The sequence below is a fragment of the Carica papaya genome, chromosome 2 (genome assembly GCF_054855325.1).
Source record: "Carica papaya isolate Zhongbai chromosome 2, ASM5485532v1, whole genome shotgun sequence".
Classification (NCBI taxonomy): Eukaryota; Viridiplantae; Streptophyta; class Magnoliopsida; order Brassicales; family Caricaceae; genus Carica; species Carica papaya.
This window is the reverse complement of record NC_142310.1, coordinates 9,197,445-9,219,908: the sequence shown is the minus strand read 5'-3', so window position 1 is coordinate 9,219,908 and position 22,464 is coordinate 9,197,445. Positions and strand designations below refer to the sequence as shown.

General features: G+C 34.9%; 2 protein-coding genes across 4 annotated transcripts; one reads left to right on the top strand and one right to left on the bottom strand.

Moving 5' to 3' along the window:
- The first annotated feature begins 11,081 nt into the window (after positions 1-11,081).
- Positions 11,082-17,289, top strand: RRG (sporulation protein (DUF155)). 2 transcript variants are annotated; one of them, XM_088213215.1, is made up of 8 exons: positions 11,082-11,779; positions 13,171-13,282; positions 13,784-13,943; positions 15,064-15,212; positions 15,748-15,899; positions 16,222-16,336; positions 16,637-16,758; positions 16,901-16,935. In XM_088213215.1, the coding sequence occupies exons 1-7, from the start codon at positions 11,487-11,489 to the stop codon at positions 16,721-16,723; spliced, it is 1,068 nt and encodes a 355-aa protein (XP_088069341.1). In that variant the 5' UTR covers positions 11,082-11,486; the 3' UTR covers positions 16,724-16,758; positions 16,901-16,935. The 2 variants fall into 2 exon arrangements, with proteins under 2 accessions (XP_088069341.1, XP_088069340.1); XM_088213214.1 differs by lacking the exon at positions 16,637-16,758 and having other exon boundaries at positions 11,086-11,779; positions 16,901-17,289.
- Positions 17,290-17,532: 243 nt separating this feature from the next.
- LOC110811702 (DUF538 family protein (Protein of unknown function, DUF538)) lies at positions 17,533-22,169 on the bottom strand. Of its 2 annotated transcripts, XM_088213217.1 has the most exons (4): positions 21,264-21,850; positions 20,682-20,810; positions 18,419-18,473; positions 17,533-18,068 (listed from the first exon to the last, which is right to left on the bottom strand). In XM_088213217.1, exons 2-4 carry the CDS (start codon positions 20,727-20,729, stop codon positions 17,689-17,691), a joined length of 483 nt encoding a protein of 160 aa, XP_088069343.1. In that variant the 5' UTR covers positions 20,730-20,810; positions 21,264-21,850; the 3' UTR covers positions 17,533-17,688. The 2 variants fall into 2 exon arrangements, with proteins under 2 accessions (XP_088069343.1, XP_088069342.1); XM_088213216.1 differs by lacking the exons at positions 20,682-20,810; positions 21,264-21,850 and adding an exon at positions 21,906-22,169.
- Between the last annotated feature and the right edge of the window lie 295 nt (positions 22,170-22,464).

Genomic DNA, 22,464 nt, shown 5'->3' with positions numbered 1-22,464 from the left:
GTAAAGATTATGCCAGATGACATTCCTAAGACAACCTTCAGAACAAGGTACAGACACTATGAATTCTTGGTCAAGTCATTTGAACTAACCAACGCACCAGCCATTTTTACGAACTTAATTAACAAAGTTTTCAGATAATTCCTAAATCAGTTTGTCATTGTGTTTATCGATGATATCCTCGTCTATTCAAAAAGCAGAGAGGAATACGCTTACCACCTAACTCAGATTTTGCAGGTTCTCAATGAGAAAAAATTGTATGTAAAATTGAGTAAGTGTGGGTTCTGGCTCTAACAGACTACCTTCCTATGGTATATTATATTAAGGGATGGAGTATCAGTGAATCTCAAAAAAATTGAGGCAGTGCTTGGTTGGAAGAAATTAACATCGGTTAAGGATATTTGTAACTTTATGAGAATTGCAGGTTATGACCGTAGGTTTGTAGAAGGATTTTCTAGTCTAACTGCTCTTTTGACCCATCTCACAAAGAAAAACGTCAAGTTTGAATAGGACGAGAACTGCGAAAAGAATTTTATAAAACTCAAGAAGCAGTTGACTACAGCACCCACATTGGCCTTGCCGACTAAGACATGTGGATATATAGTTTATAGTGATGTCATCTATCTAGGGTTGGCAGTTGAAGAGTCATGAAAAAAACTACCCCACCCACGACTTAGAACTTACCGTCATTATCCACGCTTTGAAGACTTGGTGTCACTACCTGTATGAGGAGATTTTTGAAATTTATACCGACCATAAGAGTTTGAAGCACATATTCACTCTGAATGATCTCAACATACATCAAAGGCATTTGATAGAGCTTCTCAAGAATTACGATTGTAACATTTTATATCACTCGAATAAAGGCAATGTGGTAACCGATGTGCTCAATAGAAAAAGTGCAGATATGTTAACTCACTTAATGGTTTTTGAATACAGAATAATAAGAGCCGCACAATAGATACGACTTTAGAACTTAAAAAGAGTTACATGTTTGACCCACCTGACTGTTCAATTTGAATTGATTCAGATAATAAAGGAAGTTCAATCCACCAATTCCACCCTAGCCACTCTCAGAAAGGATGCAGAACAGGGAGTAAATTTAAAATTTTGAGTCTCTGCCGATAGATTACTCAAATTTCAGGACAAAGTGTGTATTTCAGATAATAGTAAATTGAAAAGGGACATCATGACAAAGGCTTATAGCTCAAAATTCACCATGTATCCCGAAAGTGCTAAAATATATCAAAGTATGTAACCTCAATTTTGGTAAAGCGGGATAAAAAGAGAGATAGTCGACTTTATTTCCAAGTGTCTAGTATATCAACAGGTTAAAGTAAAACATCAATGGTCAGGTAGGCTACTTTAGCCATTACCGATCCTGGAGTGAAGTAGGAACATATCACAACGGATTTCTTGACATGGTTGCCTAAGGCACGCTCAAGATATGATGCTATTTGGGTAATTATCGACCGACTCACCAAGTTTTCTCACTTCTTAGCTATTAAGATGACCGACCCCTTAGACAAGTTAGTAAGAATATATATCTGAAAAATAGTCAGATTACATGAAGTTCGAATGACAGTGGTATCCGGCAGAGACTTCATGTTCATTTCTTGGTTTTGGTCTAATTTTCAGCAAGCCATGGTAACAAAACAGTCTCTTAGTACCGCATTTCACCCTCAAACTGATAGACAATCAGAAAAAATGATTCGCATACTGGAGGATATACTCCGAGCTTGTATTCTAGACTTCGGGGACTATTGAGATGATCATCTACCTTTGATAGAGTTCACCTACAATAACAGTTATGAAGAAAATACTGGCATGACTCCGTACGAGGTATTATATAGTCGTCCCTGCATGTCAACGATTTGTTGGGAATAGGTAGGTGATAGAAAATTATTCAGCCTAGATCTTAAAGAAGAGACTACAATGAAGATAGTTAAGATCAAGAAGAACATCGAAATAGTTCAGAACAGATAGAAGAGTTACGTAGACACTTGGATGAGGGATTTAAAATTTAAAAAAGGTGATCGAGTGTTTCTTAAGGTTACTCATTTCAAGGAGATCAGTAGCTTTGGCAATAGGGGAAAATTAAATTCTCAATTCATCAGGGCATCTGAGATCTTATACCAAATTGATATAATCGTCTTCAGACTGGTACTACCTCCAGAGCTATCTAGGGTTCATAATGTGTTCCATGTATCCATGCTACCAAAGTACAATTTGAACCCCTCACACATCATGTCCCATGAGCCCCTTTCACTTTCGGAGAATCTATCCTATGTGAAGGTGCCAGTAGGCATTGTAAACCAGAAGAGTAGAATACTTCGCAACTGAGAAATTCCCTTCGTCAATGTCCTATGGCAAAATCATAAGCAGGAAGAGGCTGCCTGGGAACTGGAATCAAGCTTCAAGACCCAGTATCCTCCAGTTGTTCGACTGAGTGAGAGAGCGACTAATTTGAGGTACTAAATTTTTTTAAGGGGAGGAGAATTATAATACTCGGACCTTAAAAGCGACTTGGGATAAATTTTTTTTTTATGAAATTATTTAATTAAAATAATTTATTTATTTATTTAGGTTTTATTTTATTAAATTTTTTAGAAAAAATAAATTGGGGACGATATTGAAATTTTTTTTGGGAAAACGAGGTGAAAATTTGAGTTTGGATGGTATTTTTAAAAGAAAAATTAGAAATAGGAGGTCAAAATACAAAAAAAAAAATTCGACCACGTGGGGATGGCTCAGTCAGCAGCCTTGACAAACCAGAGCATGTCGCGTGTCAAAACACGTTGATGTTGGTGCCACGTGGAGGGCCACGTGGACGATCTGTGTGCCCAGCGATCTGATGGCCTAGGTTTGATCTCACACGCGTGAACGACTTAGATTAGTTTCCTCCTTAGGTGCGATCAGACGGACGAGATCAATCGCAATGAACATCTCATATTTATTTTTTTCTTAGGCACGATCTAACAAACGAAATCAATCGCGATAAATGGTCCATATCGACGCAGGATGGGTATAAATATCTCATGTCACAGGGGAACTCAAACCCTAGCAGCTAACCTCCACCGGAGAAGAAGAACCAGGTACCGAAAAAGAAGGCTAATCGCTGACTGTCACGCACCGGCCACCGCAGACCGCCAAAAAGGTAAAATTTTTCTCTACTCGCTTGAAATTCAATTCCAAACACCTCTGTGGTTATATCGAAGTAAGAGAGACGGTGGGTGAGTCAAAAATCACGGGCAAAGCCCAACAGAGCCACCGCAACCAAAATAAAAAAAATCCCTCTGATGAGTCCATTTTCGTTTCCCATTTCATGCAATTTTTTAATCATTATGTTCACTGTCCTTTTCTACGCACGTTAGTCGAAGAACGAGCCCCAGCCGCAAAGGAGAACCAGCAAAGCCCCTGTACCCGAAGACCCTTCCACCAGTAAGTTAGATTTTTTGTGATTTTTCAGCCAACCAATGCCCCCTAACGTGTTTTCTTGCAATGATACATGTAAAACTGGTCAAAACCGGTCAGGTCGAGACAAACAACTACCATGGGGCGGAGGAGCTGGCATTGGAGCATGGAGGCGCCACCGTGCCGGAACTCCAAAATTGGCCAAAAAGAGTTTTGGACATTGATTTTAAATTTTTAAGGTATTTTTATGTACGTGACAAGTGTTTTAGATTTCGCAAAAAAAAATTCAATAAATTCAATACCTGTTAAGAGGCGTAGTAGACACCGCGACGTCTCAAAATACCGATCCGGGTAAAAATCTCTTACTATATTCTCCATTACGGTAAATTGAGACTTAAACGATGTATAATTTTATATTTTGTAAAAATTTAAAAAACTTTAAAAATAATTACATATCACTAATGGAGACAGAACGGTTAATTCACAATTGTCCTGATTTTCTATTTACTTTTCTATAATGTTGTACTTACTTGTTATCGTATTGTGTATGTTCTTAATTTATAATTTTGATGATCTTATCGGTTATCTGGTTTATTCGGTTATCTGGTTACTCGATCCCTTATTATGATAAAGTACATCGTCTGCATAAATGTAATCTAATTTATTTATAAATATAATATGAGATATTAGTATGATTTTGTTGGTTGTTTTATTTGACGAGAATCTTTATGTGAAGACTTACTGGGTACTCAAGAAAAGGGAGGACGGGCTCGGTACATAAAAAACTCTACCATGAACGTCACATCAGTCGAACAGGGTTGGAAAGTCTCATATCGGAAAAGTTTGGAAGATATAGTTCACTCTCATACTGGATAAGGTATCAAGGTGATATAATATTTAGTACTCATTACTAGATGGAGTATGTGAAAGGCCGGTCAATTGTTAAAATTAGATAGTGAGTTCAGGAGTAGGGGGACATCCCTATAAACCCCAAGAGGTGTCAGTAAGCAAGTAAAAAAAAAAAAGAAAATAGTCATTTTTTATTCTCTTATACATGAAAATGTCTAGTGGTATGAATATAGGTCTTTATAGGTTGTTTTCGAAAAACTCGTAACGGTATATATCAAACAAACGTCTTTATATTAAATGTATTTAATTAAAGTAAAAGGTACATTAGTTATTTTTATAATTTTACCAATTTTCAGTTTTCTTTATTTGTAATTAGTGTGATATTCTTACTATACTAGTGTAGCTTACCCTTTTATTAATTATTTCAGATCAAGAAGACCAAAAATGTAGATCTCGATCAGTAAGAGTTTTGTGAGTAGTTCACCATCCGAACTCCCTTCAAATACTAGTGAATGTTATCATAAGATACTTATTTATTCGTTTTTTCTTTAATTACCATTTGTCTTTTAAAATAAATATTCTCGTATCGCTATTGGGCATTCTAAATTATTGTGTAAGTAATATAAATTCTAACTCTATTATTCATTTTCACATTTAAATTATAAATTTATTTTATTTAAGGTTTTGGGGGTCTTTACAAATATATTAGTGAACAAATTTTTTAGTTCCATTGCCTACTTTATTTTAATTAGTCCATACTTTTTCTTCTAATTTAACATTATTTATTATTTTATATAATATAGGTAGTTTGATTTTTTAATTTTTTACACAATTTAATTAGTTGTTAGATAAAATTTGCACTTTCCTTTGCTTTAAATCAATAATGTTTAGAAATTTAAAATTAAATACACAAAAATTAGAGAAAAAAATTTATAGGCTTTCTTATTTGGATAACTAAAATTGAAAAGATAAATAAAAAAAAATAATTGTTCAAACAATTTTTTAAATTTTTTTATACAAAGGAAAAGAAATGGTTGTTAAAAGAAATAGTCAATGGTACTCCTTATTAACATCAAAAACACTAAACTATCAAAATATTCCTTGAACTATACAAAAATATTCAAATATTTTTCTTGAACTATTTCTTTTGTTTAAAATTCTTTATGTACTTTAAAAAATACAAAAAAGTTTTTTCTCTCTGTTAAGTTTCTTTAACAATACTCGATTACATTAATATAGTATATAACATTTATATCTTACGTCACATCTATTTTAAAATTGTAAATGTGGACGAACGTGGATGGCATGTTAAAGCTTTTTGAACCCTCCCCTCTCCTATGTATCCATCATCTTTTTCACGCAATAGTAAAGAGTCCTAATCATGGATTTGTACTCAGCACTAATTATATTGGAGTGCTCATGTCACATGTTATATTAGCATGGCCAACTTCTCTTTATTTCCTTGGACACCTCTTTTCCTTATCAACTTCTTCATTTTAGATAACTTGTTTAAATTTTCCACCAACACCACCCATCCTAATCCTATTCTTGTAAAAAAAATGGCTTCGTCCAAACTTCTATATCTTATAAACTCGAATTAAGTAACCATACCAAGCCATCTTTTTCTTAATAAAAGGGATATTTACCACCTAATCATAATTCATGAAGAACTCTTTCATATATGAAACTAACTCATGATTTTTTTTCACAAACATTGAGATAAGATCTTTCTTCTTCCCATTTCGATATCTACTATTTTGTTGCTTATATTTGTTACCAAATCCCAATTTTACTCTATCCTTGTTGAGCAAAACATAAGGCCCCTACCTTTGTAATACCTTTCCCTTTCCCTTTATGGTTATTATTAGATGTCGGTGTGAGAAATCATAACAAGCTTAATTTATCCTTTGATAATGAAATGTTTTTATTCAATATGGCATGTTAATGTGTTGTAAATTTGTGCCGAAAAATAAAATAAAAAAAATTTAGTGTAAGTGTGTAATACAATACTATAATATATTATAGATACTAAAATCATTTAAATAAAAATTTAACTAAATTGTGATAACTCATAAGCTTAATGTAACGGCTCCAGAAATTTAAATGAAATGTATGTATTAAAAATCTCAAATGCGGAAGCGTAATAAAAATTTTGATTAATATCCCTTACACAATAACCAAAACGTACTCAAAACATGAAGGAACAAACTAACTAAAAGAGATACTCGAAATAAGAACTATAAATATAATTATGAAGTCTTTATGCGTCCCCTTCGCCGTCTTCTTGCGGAACGGGCTCGGGAACAATATCTTCCTGATCTAAAATGGTTAAATAAGGAATGAGCTACACCAGCCCAGTAAAGACATCACACTATCTCACTGCCACGGAAGTAAAGGTGGAGCATAATTTATAACAAACTCGTTTATTAACATAAAAACCCTTACTGTCCACTTACCTCAGTGAGATCCATGAAAACAACATATGAAGGCAATAACATTATCATCATCATGAAATCATATAAACTTTATAACATAACACTTACCACGCCTTTGCATTTCAATCATTAAACAACATATTTTCCTCTTTTACCAACCTACTAGTATCCATGGGAATCCATAGGGGGTCCCCGCTACCCGTGAACCATTAACATTACAACCTGATTCTAGGGCCGTCCCCATACCCCGTCCGGTATGGGCGCCAAAACACATAAGGTCTCCATACCCCGTCCGGTATGAGAGACCACATTCCTGGCAGGGTTTCCTACGGATCCGGTCCACCCACCATCTCCCAGGATATCTAGTCAGAATGTCCAATTTTCCACTTATCAATTCACATAACCTTTTTACCTTTTTTCTTAATCTCAATCATCCAATCATATACAACATGTAAACCAGTAATTGACACCAAACAAGACAACACAGTATCGAATTCACCATAATACAAACCATAATAAAAGAAACCATGATTCATGCAGACGAGACCATAACATAATTACATCAAACATCATGCTGCATTTAATGCTGAAAATTAGATCAAACAATAACATACCAACACTGTATCAGACTCGGGCTACATTGGCAACCTCAATCAATTATACATCTATAAAGTCTCAAAATACCTTTTAATTATTTATTAAGCTTTAATCCCGTGATAAAAAATAGGGTGAGGAGTCCTTACTTGTTTCGGGGTCTGAAATCGACTCTACAGTGCGGCTACGGGCTGTCCCTAATTTTTTTAAATTTTTTTCAAAAAATTAAAATGCACTACCGGTACCTGCATGTGTCCCAAAAATCCCAAATCAGACCTAGGGCTCCTTTCGACCAATATCGAAATTTCGGCACAGCAGCTCCACCGTGCTCCAGCGACGGCGCCGCCGCCTGCGGCAACGATTCGCCTCGGGTTGGCCTTTTTCGGCCGAATTCGGCCAAACTTGCATCGGTCCCTGCGATAAAACAACCCTAAGGCCCTCAGGGGGCCAAAAAATCACGAAAAATCGAGACTTACAGGCGGTGCTCTCGGGTGCAATGGCTCCTCTGGTGTGAGTCGCATTTTGATGTTTAACTCCGATCAACTTGTAGAGAAAAAGAACAGTGATCACAGTGGTATAAAATTTGCATCGAACGGAGGCCGGGAAGGGCCTCATCGGAGGCAAAAATAGAGGGGAGTCGCGGCAGTGCCGCCGGACTTCGGCTGGGTTTTTCGACCGTTTGGCCGGTGGTTTGGCTCCGGTTTGGCCATAGGCGGACTCAGCATCGAAAAACGAGCCAATAGGAGAAAATTTACCTCGATTGGCGGTCGAAAACCTCTCCGGTGCGGCGGCGGGTGGCGGCGGCCGGCTCCTCTGGTGTCTGGTTCTTCTTCTCCGGCGAGGCACTGGCGGCTAGGGTTTTGTAGTCAAGTGTGGGTGGGGTTATTTATACCCTTTGCATTTTAATCTCAACCGTCTATCAAGATTAAATCTGAACCGTCCGATCGCGATTTAATTGGGATTAAATCTGAGCCGTCCATCGCGATGCAATCTGGGCCATCCGTGCCTGATTGAATCTGGGCCGTCCGTGCGTGCGTTTAATCTGGGCCGTCCGTGCGCGCGGGAACGGATTTGGGCAGTCCGTGCGCGCGGGAACGGATCTGGGCCGTCTGATCACGCACACGCGGATCGCCCACGTGGCCCGTCTTGTGTCAGTGTTTCCTTGCCACGCGGCATGTCCTGGTTGGCCGGGACTGTTGACCGAGCTGCTGACGTGGCTGCTGATGTGGCACAACTTTTCTAAATTGCGTTTTGACCCCCGGTTTTCGATTTTCTTTTCAAAAACACCCCCATAATCCAAATTTTCACCCATTTTTTCCAAAATCAATTTCAATTAAATCCAAATAATATTTTTACCCAATTTTATCATTATTATTATTTTTATTTTCATTAAATTAAATTAAATTAAATTAAATAAAAATCTAAAAAATTCAAATACAAAAAAAAAAAGAAAAAAAAAATAATAAGAATAAAATTAAAAATACTTGGGTGTTACACTTAATGTTAAATTGACCCAAATCAAAAGCAATTCTTTTTTATTACTCAAGTTTCTTCTTTTTTTAAGATTTTTTGTTTTTTATTTTTTTATTATTTTTACATATTTTTCAAAATTAAACATGAAAATAGTTTGTAGTATAATTATTTCTGTCTTTACTTGAATTTTTGTAAAAAAATGAAGAACCAATAATATTCTAATTTTGTTCTAATAAGAAAAAAAAGAGGAAATTTCATTAAGTTATATTATTCTCTTGGTTGTGAATTTTTAGTTTTCTTTTTCCCAATCAACTTTCCTTGTTCTTTCTTTTTGATTGTATAATTATGCACATTTCATTCATACTTCTCACTTACATATACAATATTACATTTTTTTATTCACAATCCACACTTGCAATGTGATGTATTAAAGAATGTAAAATGCTTTATTTTTCTTTCATAGTCAATATTTACAATAACATATTTTATAATGTAAAATAGTGTTCTTCCATCATATTAAACTATTACAATGTGATGTGTTGGAGGATGTAAAATATTATACATTTTCTTAACAATCAATCCTTACAATATAGTATTATAGGGAATATATAGTACTGTGTATTTTCTTTATCTTTAAATCCTTCGAAATGTAATACCAAAAAATGTGATTTAGTGGTTACAATCTCGTATTTATTTAAAAATTATGAATTTAAATTTTATTGAAAATATAAATTTGTGATGTATTGTAAATTAATAGTGAACGATTTATAATATTTAATATAACAGAATAAAAAATTTAAGTCAGTAATGTATTGGTGAAGATGTGATGACCAAGTTTAGATAATCATAATGGGTTAAAATATAATTTCACTTCTTTCTTTCTTAAAAAAAGATCCTTGTAATGCAATGTACCTCGACTATAAAGTACTACACTTTTCTAAACCCTTATAATGTAATAAGTTGAAGACTATGTAACAAGGTGTCTTTCCTTCATAATCAACTCCTTCAATTCAATATCCTATAAGATATATAAAACAAAAAGATATTGAGTGTAATTAAGTTCACACTCTCTATAATTATAACATATGTTTTATTGATTTAATTAATAATATGAAATTGGTATTCATTTCCATCATTGTATTCGACAATTATTAGTGTGAAATGCATATAATTAAATTAAGATAATTTTATTAGGGGAATATAGAACTAATTATTTAGTAGATACGATACTTCAAATATTTTTTCCTTATAAAATATAATGTAAGTTAGCATGTACACTTGTTAGACATAATAACAAAATGATGACTCAATGATAATGCACCATTGAGGTGTGCCAATCTTCTATATATATGATTATTTATTTCATTTTTTTATAGACTCTTTTATATATATGTTTATCTATTTTATTTTCTTTGTAGATATTTATGATTGATATATTGCTTAAGTAAGACGTCTTAACAGGGAGGAGTTGCCACTATTTATAAGAATGTTTTTTTGATAGAGGTTTACCTACACATAAAAATCGATGTTGCTTGTTACAATTTAAACTTTTAATTCATCTTTTAATTTCATGTAGCAAAGAAGAGGCGAATTTTTTTTAATTATAAATGATAGTGTCTTAATAAATTTATAAAGATTGCTATCGTTCTTGGTGACTTTAAGCTTATTTTTAATCTACTGTTGGTTACAACTTATTTATGAATTATAACAAATTTATTCTTTTATTAAATTTTGTTTTATATTCTTTGATGAGATATTATACTAAAAATAATGTTCTCTCCAACTGACGTTATATATCTTCTATTTTTTTTTATCTTTTTATAGAATTCTCTTAATAGCATTTCATACTCTTTTTAATGAATCATATACTATTGTTAATAGTATTATTTCTTCATTTTTTAGCGCTTTTAGGAGAGAGTGCATATCTAATTTCAATATATAATCTTTTCAATATATAGTATTTCATACTCTTTTTGATAAATCATATATATATATATATGTAGTTCTTACTTTTCTAGATATAGTGCTAAAATGATGATAATCTTTTTAAGCTCATTTAGATGGTAGTAACTTGGCAATGATGAATGTAGATGAATAAATTGTTGTATACTATATAAATGATGATTAAATTGTTGGTGAACTGTAAATGAAGTTTAATAGTAGCTGAATAAAGAAGGTAGAGATATACTTTTTTTTTTCTTATAAAAAAGATTATTATGGTAACCAAGTTAATATTCTAGAGGATTTGAATATTAAAAAACAAAGGAAAAAAAAAATCAATTATAACATTTGGTCGTGGAAAGTGACTTGCAATGCTAAATACGGTGGGAGATTGATTGGTAGAGTTTCTAACTGATTGTTGTCTTGTATAGCTTCTCTGTGCATGATCCTGCACTCTTACTTTCATTGCTAAAATTAACTATACCACGGAGTTCAACTCAATCCAAACAGGGACGTTTTTCTTCCCAAAAGCCTCAACCTTTGCAGGGGTCTTAAACAATAATAAATAACACCAAGTAAAGAAGGGGACATTTTGTGCAGGGAATTCATGGGCAACTGGAGGTTCATGAACCACGCCGGGAAAAAACAGATTTTTTTCTTCCATTGAACCAGCAATAGCACCGGTTAACACAGAAGAAGAAGAAGAAGAGAGCGCTGCAAGTATTCACCGACCCGTTTCCTTCTTCCTAACAAGGGAAAAGCATTGATAGTTTATTACAGTGAATGGGTGGATGGAGAGCCGGTGCTGCTCTTATCTTCAATCACATCGCCAGGACGTCTAAACCTGTTCTTACCCTTTACCCTTCTCTCAAACTTCTCAATCTCTATCCGCCTTCAACCCCATCTCTGCGTCTATTCACTCTAAGGTCGTTTTCTGCAATCGCGTCTCAGCTTTCGGTTTATAGCAATGAGTCCGATTCTGGGTCTCGTGATTTGTGTCATAACTATGGGTTTGGAGCCCAAGAAGATGAGGAAATGGGGAAAATTCCTGTCAAAGCCTACTTTCTCTGTACCAGGTTTGCCGATGGAAACGATACTCTTGGCAATTATTTAATGAACTTTGAATTTCTTATCTGTGTTGGTTGGTCGCCTTTGTTATTTTTGTGATTTGAATTAACCGTAGATGTTTTTCAGAATTCTTTTGTGGTATGAATACGCGGTTTGTACTGGGTTTCGGCTTGTTTCTTATTTGTTATTCAGCTAGAGTGGGTGCAAGCATTTTGACAAGTGAAAGACGTAGTTAAAGAGAAAAAAAAGGGTATAGAAGTACATAATTGATAGGGATGTAGAAATGTTAGCTCCCAACTCGATACTTTTGAATAATAGAAAGTGCGATTTATTTCTTAACATAATACAGACCAGCATGGCGGAGAAGGAGCATTTGACTGTTAGAATATTAGCTTTTGTGGTTGATAATCAAAACCGTTTTTTCTATTCAAGATATTGGCAGATTGGACTATACTTTACCCGATTGGTTTCTTGGATGGCTTTTGGATAAAATGCATCCTTAGTCATGGACTTTTATAGGAGAAAAAGGTTTGGGGTGGGCATCCTATCAATACAGTCATCTTGTGATTAAATTGCTCAGCTTTGAGCAATAGCACCAATGTTTCTTGGCTTATTTCCATGAAGGCTGATTCATAAAATGGTAGAGTAGTTCTTGGCTTATAGGCGTGACAACCGGAAGGGCAATGATCTTTTGTTTATTTGAATCTCTCTTTTTCATCTAAATATTGCATTAACCTTCAAAACTTACAATTATGTATCTTTTGTTCTTATATTTTGTAATTTCTCTGTCTCATTGAGCTTAAAAGTTAGAGGTACTACTATTACCCTCTTGAATCATTCCATTCCTTGGAATAAAATAGCTTAAGCTTCCAATTTCCCTGTAAGTAGCAAAGTTTATCTATCCAGGAATAAGATAAACTTAGAGTTAAATAGCTTATGCTTCCAACTTCCATGGAACTAAGACTATCTATCTAGGTTTAAGTTAGACTAGCAGCTGCATGGGCTCCTATCTTTCAACTTGTCTGCTGAGGAATCTCAAAATGATCTAAGTGCCAGCAACATCTAGCTCATGCTTGTAGCTTGAGTTCTGCCTTTTAGCGCTTGTGTCTTCATTCAATAGTTACTTTCTGACTTAATTGGCTTCCCTCTTGGATCTGTTTTGTGTTTGCGTTAATAGATGTTGTGATTACCAATTGCTTTTTCACCTAAAAAATAAATTCTTTCATTCTTTGAGGCTTCATTTTGTTGATACTGTTTCTTGGGTTTGAGGTTTTTTCGTAGTTTTTGTTCTCCTTACAAGCTCCTCTTTCCCTGTGTTTTTTTTTGGGGATCCCTTCTTTTCTGTATTGTTTTATTTTGTTCTTTATGATTCCGCTTCTCAGATTCATGGTTTTGGCAGTATCGATTTGAAGGGCATGCAAGCTGAAAATTTAAGCAACGTTGTCCCCCCTACTTCTCGCTCAACAAATTATATTGCCCTCAAATATTGCGATTTTCCTTCAGAAGTCACAGTAAGATGATTTAGAACAAATTTATTCCTTCAACTTGGTTAAAGTTCTTTACTAGGCTTGTAAATGACTTGATTTTTCAATCATTTTATCTCATGTTACATAATGAAATATTATTTGTTATGTATTTAGTGTCACTATAATTTGTCAGAAATGCATCCATTATCATATATTTGTGAGCATTGTCACAGGGTAACCATTTTTTACATTTAATTGAGAATGTATTACATCAATTTTGGAAAATACTGATGAGATTGAGATCTTGTAAGATAAGAGGGAAGTTGGACTTCACTTTTAAATCTATGCTGCAGGTGGCTGGCTATGTTGTATTGTGCACCATGCTGTTTGAATATTTCTTGCATTGAGGGTTTAATTTAAGTGTTACAGTTGGACTTATCTCTTTCATTTACCTTGATTTTCATAAGAAGTCTAGCCTAATCTCAGATTTGGCATTTCATGCGGTTGATTGGTAATTTTCTTGATGACATGCATATTTTACTTTAGGCACTTGGAGTCAAAGGGGATTGGAGTTGCTATCGTTACATGGTAGTTTTCCAGTATGGATCTGCAGTTCTGTTCAATGTTGAGGATCATGAAGTAGAAGCTTACCTGGAGATAGTTCGAAGATATGCTTCTGGTTTGCTTCCAGAGATGAGAAAAGATGGTAGGATTCCATAAGATCCTACACTTTCAAGCACTTCAAATTCTTTTTTCAGTTGGGTCAGCATGAAAATCAAATATTAATTTTATTTTCAGTATTCTCTTAACAATGATATCATGTCGACATAGTCCCTGGAAACAGTTGGGATAATGACCATTATTGTTGATGTTATTTCTTCACTGTTTGCTAGTTTCCTGAATGTTCTTTTCTTAAAGATTGGTATCAAAATTTGAGATGATCCATAAAACCATTGAAAAAAAAATTTTGAGGTAAAACTGAGGATGGAAAAAATTGCTTCCTTTCTTTGTTAGTTTACTGATAAATTTTTCCAGTGATATCTGGCGTGATTGGTATCTTCTACTTGGAAATGACACTGTCTTTATCTTTCCCTTTAAATTGTGCAACTGGGGATTGAATTTCTATTGCTTGCACAATATGAAGACATCTAAAAGTTGCATGAATGAGTGGGTAAGAATGGACACTGGTTGAGTTATGTCCCATATTGATATTCAAAAAGATGACAAGTTTTCAGTTGTTCTCTATAATATCTTTTGAGAAGACAATGTTGTACATCCATCAATTTGTGATCTAAGAAGCCATTCCCATCAGGAGCAGTATCAATGTGGCTTCACTGCTTTGTTTATCTCCACTTTATGAACAATCTGCCTAAGCTTGTAACTGTGCACCAATAATAGCTTTAACACTTTCATCAAATTCATGTAGCCATTTTTCGACATTGTATATTTTCCATAATGTTTAATGGAGTGAGATGTAGAAGGTTCTTCAGATTGCTTATTTGCTGCATATAAGCAGTTTTAAGCACTATTTTTCAAATTTTTGAGGTTGTTAATTGTTTTTTTAAAATAAGAAATTATCTGCATTGGCTAACTTAAAGGATCTCTTCTTTAAGCACATTTCTTTCAATAGTCCTAAATACCTTCATAGTATCTGTAATTTATGGTAGTTGGATTTTTCTGATTTGTTTCATTTACTCAGATACATCATAGCTTTCTGCCTCAGTTCTTAAATTCATATTCTTGATCTCAAAATCTCTAAAGCTTTTACAAACAAATGTTGGTAAATGAGTAACTAATTCCTGTTTGGATGTTGATGCTCGTATTAGATTATGTTGTGAAGGAGAAGCCTCTATTAGCTGGGGATATGCAGGGAGGCCCTGACTACCTCGTTCTCAAAAACTTAGATACTGACAGTATCCGGATTATTGGAAGTGTGCTTGGTCAAAGCATTGCTTTGGACTACTTTGTTTCACAGGTAAGATCATTGTACAATTTTCTCAATCTTCTTAGATGTAATATTATTGGTCAGTTAGTAGAAATGAAAGCATTGGGTTGCTTGCAAGCTCTGTAATGTTCATTCCAAAAATTGGAACTGGGCTTGGTAAAAGCATTGCTTTGGATTACTTAACTTCATAGTAAGATCATTGCCTAATTTTCTGAGTCTTCCCAGAATGTAATGTTATGGTCGTTAGTGGAGATGAAAGCATTGGTTTGCATGCAAGCTGTGTAACGTACATTTCAATATTTTCTGCTTGAACCTTGTTTGTGCAAGCATTCAGGTTGTTCATTGTCAGTTGTCATGCTGATGAATATTGTTACTATTGGAACGGTTGCAAGCCATGTACTGTAGATCCCAAGTATTTGTGCTTGAGTGGTGTTTGCATGAGCATTCAGGTTGTTCACTGCCAGTTGTTATGTTAGTGAAAGTTTTTGCTGTTGTTTGAAGCGGCAGCTATTATATCAATAGAAATGAATCTCAATTTATGACAATCCTCTTTTTTTCCTGTCAGGTTGATGGTATGGTTGAAGAGTTTGCAGGTATAAATCGAGCTATGGAGAAAACTGGAACTTTCACAATGGATGGGAAGAAGCTTCTTCAACTTGTTGGCAAGGCTAACTCAAATCTAGCTGATGTGATTCTGAAAGTTGGTCTTTTTGAGAGGCATGTCACTTCTCCTTGGGCCTGGTTCATATAATCCTTTGAGTCTGAGTCATCCCTTTAGTGAAGTCTGCCCTAGCTTGGCTTATTTGCCTTGCTAGATAAGTTCCCCTTAAGCTCGAGTTCAGTTAAGCTGCCTCTGGTTATGGAGTTTTCTTGACTTCAAAGTGACTTTAACCCTTCTCGTACTTTTGCAAGGATTGCCCGGATTAATAAGCTAAATTCAGCAGTGGCAAAAGCAGTTGATCAATTTAAATTTGATTCATGGATCACATCCATAAATTATCTCTCGCAACAGTATTTATAGCTATTCTTTTTAGTGCAGATCAGAAATTGCTTGGAGGGATGCAAAATATGCTCAAATATACGAGTACCTCAGGGAGGAGTATGAGGTTACACAACGCTTTGGGAATCTTGATTTCAAATTAAAATTTGTGGAGGTAAACATCTTTTGTCTCGTACTTATACTTGCACATATTTTGTTTCGCTCTTTTTAGATTTTCAAGGGTCCTGTTATTCAGTGATAGGGAAAAAGCGTATAAGGTGAAGCCTGTTACTTAGAAAAGATTGATATGCATGATGACACTAATGGAGCTGCAAATGCAATGAAATTGGGAAACTTCTATTCATACTAGCACCCTCAAGTTTTTGGCGTTAGAATTTTGGCATAACTTCTAAGTTCTATATTTAGCATTCCTCAAAATTTTTACTTCTAAGTGATTAAACATCATACACATCAGAGAATGAAGTATCATGGTCGAACAGCTGCAGCTCCAACTTATTTGATAGGAAAAACAGAAGTAGAATGGATGCGGAAGAATTTATAATGATAAAGAGCGTTTCAATCTTCTTATTTAGGGTGGTAAGCACAGTCAAAAATATTTAACACGGATGGCATGATGCTCTAATTGTAAAAGTGATGATTCAAGTTTGTTTCATCCTTTATCATATCTGAAAAAACCTGAAGCTCATTAGTCTAACTTGTTCTACCCCTTTCTTTGCAGCATAACATTCATTTCCTTCAAGAAGTTATGCAAAATAGACGATCAGATCTCTTGGAATGGTGCATCATTTTCCTGTTAAGTATCGAGAATATTATAGCTATATATGAGATTGTACGTGAATCAACTGGAGTTTCACTCTGATTCGAGCAAATGAGCATAAGTGGAACACCGAACGACAGCTATTCGCAAATTTAATTCATTCACAGAAAGTCATTGTTATAATTTATTTTCCAATAAGTTACCTGAAATATACGACACAAAAATTTGTTGATGTCCCCTTGATTATACTTCTTTAATTTGTAGAGTAATTGAAATCCTATGCATTTTGGTGGCTCAACAATATTTGATTGATGGAAATGTAAATATAGATTTGGGTTATGGGGTGGAGAGATGATTGATTCAAAATATCCACACTTTTAACCATGTAGAGTCTATGGCATGGAGAGTCCTTGGGCACAAACACACTTAACTATGTGGCGATCCAAAGATGGTTGTTTGAGGATCATCAGGTCTTTAACAGTATGAATATAGTTGCTTCTTATTCAGTGAGGACCCAATTATCACTTGCATCGCTTAACAGAAACCACCGAAATCAGGTTAGGATGCTATAATTCTATCCTTAGACCATCAAATTCAACAGGAGTTGTAATAGCCATATATTATGAATTCAATTATAGGCCTTTTTGCGTTTGTTATATCACAAAGTACATTAAGAATGCCCTTTCTCTCTCAAAAACTACCAATGGTTCTGGCCTTGTATCTCCAGCCGAAGATTGAACATGGTAAACTCAAAATTCTTCAACTCTGACTGCATTACGGGGCGTCTCATATGCATCCTTTGCCCTTGACTTCTTCACTCCAGCTGTAAACCATACCTTATCAGACTTGGAACTCTCAACAGCTACACTTGTGACCTTCACCCACACTAGAACCTTCGTCTTCATTCCCTCAATACCCGTGAACTTTCCCCGGAGCAGAATTCCTTTTATGCGGGTTGCATACCTGATAGTGGAGGAGTCCTTGAATGTAACTTCACATGGAGAGGGCAAATAAACTGTCAGCTTGCTCTTTGATTCATCAAACTCATAACAGATAATGTTTTGGGGAAAGAGGCCTGGTGGCAAGTTATATTCCTGAAGGAGCTCTGGCAAGTTTTTCAATGGTTTTCCTGTACAGAGGAGGAAACATAGATGGAAAGCATAAAATCATGAGGGATAATGTCTCTCTGCTTACTTTTCAAATTAAACTGGGGAAAAAAAGCTACAAAAACTAGTGGTGGCATGAATAACATTATAGAAATTTGCCTTTTGTCCTAAATTAAGTAGGAAACCTAGATTCACCTAAAGGAGAAAGAGCATCTTAGAAAACTGTGCTAAATCATGGAGGTTCTATGACCTAGCAATTGCCAGTAAGTATAGTATTAGTTGCAAAAGAGAGGCCCTAGCTACTTCTTAGTCACTGCCATGACCGTGCTTGAACTGGCATAATTGTGCAGTAATGTCCATTACAGATCTCTACCTTTTAGTCTGTTGAAAATCCATTTTGCCTTCTGTTCAACAGTATTTGAGAAAGTCTGAAACAAAAAGACACAGGTTAGTTATCTCGGGAGGATACTGGAATTAACTATACCCAGAAAAATCACACAAGAAAGTAAAAAAAAAATCTTCTTATTCTCCTGAAATTTAATGTTGTATATATATTCATATATATACAAGTCCTAGAGATAAGAAAAGAAAAGTTATAATTAATTGCAAATAATGTATTTTACTATAGTACCTTTTAGCCTAGTTTAGCCTTTTTTACACATAAAATAGATTCTTAATACATTCCCTCAAGCTGGAGAACACATGTTATACAATGGTCTAGAACGTTGGATTACTTAAACCTTTGGTCAACACGTCTTCAAGTTGTGACTTTATAAGCACACAGGGTGTATATTTCAGGCCATTGTCTAGCTTCTTTTTAATAAAATATCTATTAAATTCAATGTGTTTTGTCCTATCAAAACAAAATTGTGAGCAATGCTATTGTCGATTTATTGTCATAAAAAAAAAAGACGCATTGGGTCATCCCACTTGACTCTTAGATCTTCCAGGAGTCTTTTCAACCACAGTAATTCACATATTCTTTGTGCCACTGCTCAGAATTTTTAGTTTGCACTTGATGTTACAACTACATTTTCCTTTTCACTTCTCCAAGTTATCAAGTTATCTTCAAAGAAGGTACAGTAACCTGCAGTAGATCTTTTGTTTACCATTGATCCTACATAGTTTATATCAATATAAGCTTCAAAGACTAACCTACCATCCTTTTTAAACATTATGTCTTTCCCAGGTGTCCCCTTCAAGTAGCATAATACTCTATCAGCTGCCTGTAAGTGTACTTCTTTAAGGTTGTACATGAACTGTCTTATCACACTAACTATACAGGCACAGGTCTTGTGTGTGATAGGTAAATCAACCTCCTAACTCGTCTCTAGTATACCCTCTTATCTATTTTTGTATTCTCTTTTGCTGATCCCAACTTATGGCTGGAGTTAATAAGTGTACTAGCTGGTTGATATGCTACTTTACCTGTATCTTTTAATAGATCATTTAGGTATTTCTGTTGTAAGATAAAGATTCTTGATTTTGGATGGGCTACTTCGATTCCTAGAATGTACTTCAGCTTATTTCTTGTTCAAACTCCTTAGTTAAGCGACGTTTGAGCATAAGTTTTTTTTTTTTTTTTTTATCATTCTCTGTCACAATAATATTATCAAGATATACTAGATGAACTGTAACTCATCCTGAATCTAAGAGCTTGTATTCCATTAGTTCTCCATAAGTTGGTGCAAAATCCCATATGGGAATTTGTGCTAATAATTTCAGACGTAACCTTGGACAATGTAAGATTTTAGGCAATTAAGGGCAATTCAAAGTGACAAAAATAAAGATTACTAGACTACAAAGTTCCAAATACACGGCACTAGAGTGGTGGTGGAGGCACGTCAAAACTGAAGGTGGGCACCAAAGCTGAGCAAGGCAGGCTGCGTGCAGCTTTGGTGACTAGAAAAAGGCGCAACTGAAGTGCCGCTGGAGGAACCAAAAGGAGGACTGGAGGAGCCATTGGGGCTAGCGCAACAGAGTGCACCTGATCAGGTTGCTGCGGCTCGGCTCGTGATGGGTGATGCAGCTGGCTAGCTATTGTCGGCTAGAAGACAGGTGGTAATGGTGGCTGTTGTAGTGGTTGGCTTTTGAAGACTGGCCTCCTTTAGAGTTTATCTTATTTCAGCAATGAATGCCTAAAAGAGTTTTTAAAAGATTCTAGGTTTTTTTAAACTAGAGTTTTGATACCATGTCAGTAATAATTGCACTGTATTTTTCATTGAATAATATGTTTTTATATATACAAGTTCTAGGGATAAGAAAAGAAAAAGTACAATTAATTACAAAGCATGTATTTTACTCTAATACTGTTTAATTTAGTTTGATCCTGTTTACACATAAAATACATTCTTTAACAACACCAATTTAATAGATCAATGCTTTCTTGCCTTTCTTTTGGTCTTTAGAGAAGAGACAAAAAGACAAACTTGAATATTCTTCCTTACCCAAGAACTTCCCAGATATTGGAACACCAAAAACTGTTTAGCAAATTATGCATCTTCTATAACCTATTGAAGTCTTGTCTAGCTTATTTAGCAAGCACTAATTTGGTAATTCTAAAATCTGCAAAGTTTACTACATGCTTGATAAATAAGAAGATTTGTAGTTGAGACATATGAGATTTCAGAAATTACAAAAAGAAGAGGTTCAGAATGGCCTGGTTTAATATATTTGGCTGACATTCCATCTTGAATGCCTCAGGCCAACATCCAGATCAACAAAATATCGTGCATTTTTAAGTTGTTTTGTAATTGACATTAACCCTACGCAACACAATAAAAATCACATAAGTTTAACATTTAAAAGATTTAACATTATGCGTAATATAAATCCCCAAGGGCTAATTACCCATACGACTCAAATATATATACACAAATTATATTAATGAGATTTGTCTTGGGTTACAATATTATGATATGGGACTTGTTTATCCGAGGAAAAATAGGTTCATGATCTCTGCAAATAAGTGAAATTCGAATAGAAGAGATGATGGCGTACAAAAGGTTTCCAAACAACAGTTCTCTGCAATACCAACTACTTAAAGAACCTTTGCACTCCACAATTGAGGTGAGGTAGAATTGCTCATGGTGAGACTCATGTTATCACAAAAACAAAGCGATGTACCTCTTTGTTAATGGCTGAGTGTTCTAGGAGTCCTAGTCAGCTTACATATAAAGATAAGAACAATTAGGAAAAGACTGAAATATCCTACTTACCTACACAAAAATCTGGGCTCTAGTAGGAAATATTATCTTCTAAACTCTACATAGGTAGTGATTCGAATATCACTCTGCCCTGGAAGGAACGATCAAAAGGAAGGAAATTAAATTTCCAAATTTCCGCAACTCCGTCCCGGAGAACCAAATGACCCAATTCGGGATGTTCAATAAACTACGAACTTACCAAGAAATTACAGAAATCAAATGGCTTTAAGAAACAGAAAGACAAGCAGCCATATCCACTCGGACGGATACAGGCTGGGCAAGAGATGAAACCATTGTCCATTTCTAATTCGAACCCCAGTGTACATATTTTTAGCCATGGCCCATAAACCACAAGCCCCAACGGAGCAGAATTTTCCTATTCCTTATAATCTTCTTTTCTCAAAACAGATCTCCAACTTAATTATATTCCCTCGCAAATTCCATAAATCCCACCCCACCAGAAACTTTTAGATCACCGATAGAACATCAACAGAAAATTATGAAGGGAGTATCAACCAAGTGAAGCCACATTTCATAATTCATTTCCAAACACATCATTCGACAAACCAGATATAAGAAAGAGACAGGAACAAAAACGAAGCAAGGCAAAGTCTAAAAAGAGGAGAAAACAAGAAGGGAAACCAGAGTGCATACGGTAAGATCTTCAGTGATGTTAGAGAACTCCTCCTTGGCTTTCTTGGAGATCCACACACCACCGACCTTTAGACTAGGAACTTTTGTTAGTGCTTTCTCCATTCCTCTCTCTGTCACTAGAGCTCACTCGTTTTGTGCGAGTACAGTAGCCGAGAGACAGTAATGGTCAAATCTCTGTCAATCTGTATCTATACAGGAGAGAGAGAGAGAGAGAGAGAGAGAGAGGGAGAGAGAGACATGCAGGTAGCTGTACTGTGGAGGAAGAAAAGCGGCGCGTCACAGTTATCGAGAGAAACTATGAGGGCTTTTTCGTCTTTTCATATGAACGTCGGATGCTGATTTACTGTTGAATACGAGAATTTACTGCTCGTGTTTTTCCAATACTATTACAAGTAAAATTTACCAATTTTACCTGCAGTGAGCACCTCTAGATAAAAAAAAAAAACAATAAATAAATATTATCCATCTTTAGATAAAATCATATTTTAAATTATCATATTATTTTTTAACTAATAATAAAATACAATGTTTTAATTTTTTAATAAAATTACGTTAATTA

Coding starts and splice junctions, on each gene's coding strand:
- LOC110811702 (XM_088213216.1), bottom strand. CDS start 22,007: ATGGAGAAAGCACTAACAAAAGTTCCTAGTCTAAAGGTCGGTGGTGTG. Junction 18,474..21,905: donor ACATCACTGAAGATCTTACC/GTATGCACTCTG, acceptor TTTTTGTTTCAG/ACTTTCTCAAATACTGTTGA. Junction 18,069..18,418: donor GATTTTCAACAGACTAAAAG/GTAGAGATCTGT, acceptor TCCTCTGTACAG/GAAAACCATTGAAAAACTTG.
- RRG (XM_088213214.1), top strand. CDS start 11,487: ATGGGTGGATGGAGAGCCGGTGCTGCTCTTATCTTCAATCACATCGCC. Junction 13,283..13,783: donor ATTTTCCTTCAGAAGTCACA/GTAAGATGATTT, acceptor ATTTTACTTTAG/GCACTTGGAGTCAAAGGGGA. Junction 15,213..15,747: donor TGGACTACTTTGTTTCACAG/GTAAGATCATTG, acceptor TTTTCCTGTCAG/GTTGATGGTATGGTTGAAGA.